Here is a 4,704-nt window from a genome sequence, read left to right as displayed (position 1 = left end):
ATGTCTGGCAATAACTGCACTGCTGAGACTGAGTTCATTATTTTGGGATTAACAGATGATCCAACCCTTCGTGTCATCCTTTTTGTGATATTTCTGGGTGTCTATGTTGTCACACTAGTTGGTAACCTTAGCATTATCATATTGATCAGAAATAGCTCCCAACTTCATACTCCAATGTACCTTTTTCTCAGTCACTTGGCATTTGTGGATATTGGATATTCCTCATCTGTTACACCTCTCATGCTTATCAGCTTCCTTGCAGATAAGATCTCAATGCCTCTGGGAAGCTGTGTGGCCCAAATGTGTTCTACAGCCAGCTTTGGGACCACTGAATGCTTCCTGCTGGCTGTGATGGCCTATGATCGGTATGTGGCCATCTGTAACCCCTTACTCTACTCTACTAACATGTCTACTAGGGTCTGTACTCTGTTACTCATCATATCCTATGTGGGTGGTTGTGTCAATGCTTGGATTTTTACTGTTTTTTTACTGAATCGATACTTCTGTGGAACTAATAAGATCAATCATTTTTTCTGTGATTATTCACCACTTTTGAAGCTTTCCTACTCCCAAGATGATCTTGCTGAAATTATTCCTTCTGCCTCTGCTGGGTCAGTAATTATGACCACAGTGTTAATTATCATAATTTCTTATGCATACATTCTCATCTCTGTTCTGAAAATAAACTCCACTGAAGGCAGAGCCAAAGCTTTCTCAACTTGTTCCTCCCATCTCACAGCAGTCACTCTGTTCTATGGGACCAGTACATTCATTTATGTGTTGCCCAAGTCCACCTACTCAACAAACGAGAATAAAGTAGTGTCTGTTTTTTACACTGTAATGATTCCCATGTTGAACCCCCTGATCTACAGTCTAAGGAATAATGAGGTAAAAGGGGCCCTGAGAAAATTGATGAGTAGGAAATACCTTTTTCCATGAATTCAACTCAATATAATACTTTTAAGGACATACTATGTGTCAGGCATCATGTTCAGTTTGGGGGATGTAAGATAAAAATGAAACATTCCTTACTTGAAGTATGTAATGCTTATAATAAAGCAATGCCATTAAATGGGTTTTTGAAAAGGCAAGCACTTTAGCATTTTTTTGCTTCAGATTCCTCATTTGTAAAATGAGCTGCAGAAGTCAATGACAAATCACTTCAGTATCTGCCAAGAATACCCCAAATTAAGTCAGAAAGAGTTGTGCACAACCGAATCAGAACATTTTTTTTCATTTTGATGAGTGAAAGTAATAAATTTGACTGTAAGGAATAGAGAGAGTATCTTTTCATAGCTCTTTGAGTCTGTGATTATTTTTGAACTCTGATATAAGACTCATTTTCATTTGAGGAAGTTTTGTTCTTTCCATTAAATTGTTATAATGATTGTGTGGCCACCTTTGTGGGACAATGGTTAAAGTGGATAACGACCTAGAGTCAGAAAGACTAATTTTTCCCAGTTAAAATATAGTCTCACACTTTTACTAGCTGTGTGACCCAAGGCAAGTCATTTAACTCCATTTGTTCAGCTTCATCATCTGTAACATTAGATGAAGATCAAAATAACAAACCACTCCATTATCTTTGCCAAGAAAACCTCAGATAAGGTCATATGAAATCAGATATGACTAAAATGGTGAAACAGCAGAATTCACTGTGTGTGTGTTGTTTTCTTAGTTATACTAATCATCACTCTGTATCACATAAGGTTAATGCTTTCTATATTTCTGTATTAATGTAATATTCCTTTATGTTCATGTGCCACAGTTTTTTACCATTCCTCAATCACTGGGCTAATCTTTTGTTTCCAGTTTTTTACTACGCGAAAAGAGGTGTTTAAAATATTTTAGTGTACTTGGAGACTTTCCTTTTTATCAATGACCACCTTTGTGGTATAAGACACCTAAAGAAATGTATTCTTTTTTCTTTGGGATAGCTCTTTGCAAGGAGTAAGGAGGGAAAGATACTAGGAAAAATTTAAGGCATGTTAAAAGAAAAGATATAAATAAAGAATCATTTAAAAATTAAATTCTTCATATCCTGACTTCTTTTCTCCTTTCCAGTCTCACATTATCTTTCCATACATACATTGTACAATCTAGCCACGCTGAAATAATTTCCTTTCACCAAATATGATACTTCATCTTCTGTTTTTTTTACAAGGCTATCTCATGTGACTGAAATGCTTTGTACCTCCACTAATGCTGCTTAGTTTGCCAGGCTTTTTTCAAGAGACAGTTCAAAACCCATATTCTTCAACAAGTGTTTCCTCTCTAGCTAATAGTAGGTTCCTCTCTAACATTACTGTTCACCTACTCTGTCAATAATTTGTATGCTCCTGCTTATTTATATGGCCTCTTTCCCACAGAATATGAGCTCCTAGAACAGGACTGTCCAACTTAGGTGACCTTAAGACTACATTAAAATAAAATATTATTCATGTGCCACACCTAGAATAAAAAAAAAACAGTATGCTAATATAATAGTTAATTTGTGGTCTTACCTTAGGTTTAGCAAGCATCATCAATACAACAGGCATGGGAAACACAAAAGCAAACAGAAAACAATAAAACAACGACACAACAGTATAAAGGGAGGTGCATACTGACTAGTCTGCATTGTACATTGGGAATGCATTCCACAGAATGATTGAATGTTCTGTCTATAATATTGCTGAAAAATACCAAAGAAAATTAATATCAATGAGATTATTTATTAGTGATGGAATTAAAGAATCTAATACACATTCCATGCATATTATTATCTTATTTTTCCACCCAAGAAAATTAAAACCCACAGGCCCATGGGCTATATTTTGGACAGCCCTATCCTAGAAGACTAGGATATATTTTTTTTAATTTTCTTTGCATTATAATTTATAGCATAAAACATTATATGCAGTAAATTCTTAAAATTCTTTCTGATTGATGACAAATTTGGTCATCTTCTTCTAAAGGCTCTCCATAAGTGGTCTTATTAAGGCAAAATCCAGTGTAATTATCACCTTGCTAATTTGTAAAAAAAAATCATTTTATTCTAATTACAGCTAAGAAATTTTAACTTTCATTTTTTAAATTTTGATTTATAAATTCTCTCCCTCTTTCCCCCATCTCCTCATCAAGAATGCAAGCAATTTGATATAGGTTATACATTTGCAGTCATGTAAAACATTTCCATATCACTCGTGTTATAAAACACAGATTCCTTCCTGCCCAAAAGAAAAATAAAGTTTAAAAGTATTTTATTTATTTATTAAGAGTCTATTAGTTCTTTCTCTGGGGATAGATAACATTCTTCATTATAGGTCCTTCTGATTTTCTTAGAATATTATATTATTGTCAATAGCTACATTGTTCATAGCTTATCATTGTATAATATTTCTGTTACTATGTACAATGTCCTTACCTCACTTTCCATCAATTCATATAAGACTTAACAGGTGTTTTTGAAACCAGCCTGCTCCTCATTTCTTGGAATACAACAGTATTCCATTACAATCATATACCACAACTTGTTCAGCCTTTCCCCAATTGATGGGCATCCTTTCAATTTCTAATTCTTTGCCATCACCAAAAAAAACCCCTATAATTACTTTCTGTCAAGCTGCTTTCCAATTTTCCCAGCTTATTTTGTCAAATAATAAGTTATTTTCCTAAAAGCTTGGATATTTGGGTTTTCAAACACCAAATATCTATGATCATTGTTACTATGTTTCTAATGGATTGCATTGATTCACCATGTCATTTCATAACCAGGATAAGATTATTCTAATGATTACTTCTTCATAATGCAGTTTCATATCTGGTACAGTTAGGCCATCTTCCTTAATTTTTCCCCTTTTATTCCCTTGATTTTCTGAATCTCTTGTTCTTCCAGATGAATATTTTTTCCTGCATCTCTAAAATAATTTCTTGGTAGTTTGATTTGTAAGGAATTGAATAAGTAAATTAGTGTAGATAGAATTGTCATGTTTTTATATTAACTCATTCTACCAATGAGCAGTTGATACTTTTCCAACTATATTTGTGTGAAGTGTTTTGTAATTGGTTCATATAGTTTGGGAGTCTATTTTGGCAAATAGAATCCCAAATATCTTATGTTATCTATAATTATCTTAGGAATTGTTTTTACTAACTCTTCCTGTTGAATTTCGCTGATAATAAATAGAAGCACTGACAAATTATTTTGCATATATATATATGAGTTTATTTTCTATATTGCAAATACAAATCTTGTTAATTACTTTAACTAGTTATTTGGTTGATTCTCCAAGTATACTATCATATTATTTTTCAAAAAAGATTAGTTTTGCTCCCTTGTTGTTTATATTAACTTGCATATTTTCTCCTTTTTAATCTCTTCATTTTGTTTTTTTTCCCTTGATGTCATATGGAATCATTGATTTCTACTTACCCAATTCTAATTTTTAAGGAATTATTTTCCTCAGGGAGTTTTGGTGTTTTCTTTTTCATTTGATGAATTCTTCTTCTTAAGGAGTTTTTCAGTGAATTTTTGTACATTGTTTTTCATTTGGTCAATTCTGCTTTTTAAAGGAGTTCTTTATAGTGAATTTTTGTGCTTTTTTAAATCACTTGGTGTGTATTCTGTTTTAAAAATGATATTCTTAGGGGCAGCTAGGTGGCGCAATGGATAGAGCATTGGCCCTGGATTCAGGAGGTCCTAAGTCCAAATCCAACCTCAGA

General features: G+C 33.2%; 1 protein-coding gene across 1 annotated transcript; it reads left to right on the top strand.

Annotated features, from left to right (window-relative positions):
* LOC141516457 (olfactory receptor 5P1-like) lies at positions 1–939 on the top strand. Its single transcript, XM_074227528.1, has one exon. It carries the CDS (start codon positions 1–3, stop codon positions 937–939), a length of 939 nt encoding a protein of 312 aa, XP_074083629.1.
* Positions 940–4,704: the final 3,765 nt, after the last annotated feature.

The sequence above is a fragment of the Macrotis lagotis genome, chromosome 3 (genome assembly GCF_037893015.1).
Source record: "Macrotis lagotis isolate mMagLag1 chromosome 3, bilby.v1.9.chrom.fasta, whole genome shotgun sequence".
Lineage (NCBI taxonomy): Eukaryota > Metazoa > Chordata > Mammalia > Peramelemorphia > Peramelidae > Macrotis > Macrotis lagotis.
This window is presented reverse-complemented; position numbering and strand designations above follow the sequence as displayed.

Coding starts and splice junctions, on each gene's coding strand:
- LOC141516457 (XM_074227528.1), top strand. CDS start 1: ATGTCTGGCAATAACTGCACTGCTGAGACTGAGTTCATTATTTTGGGA.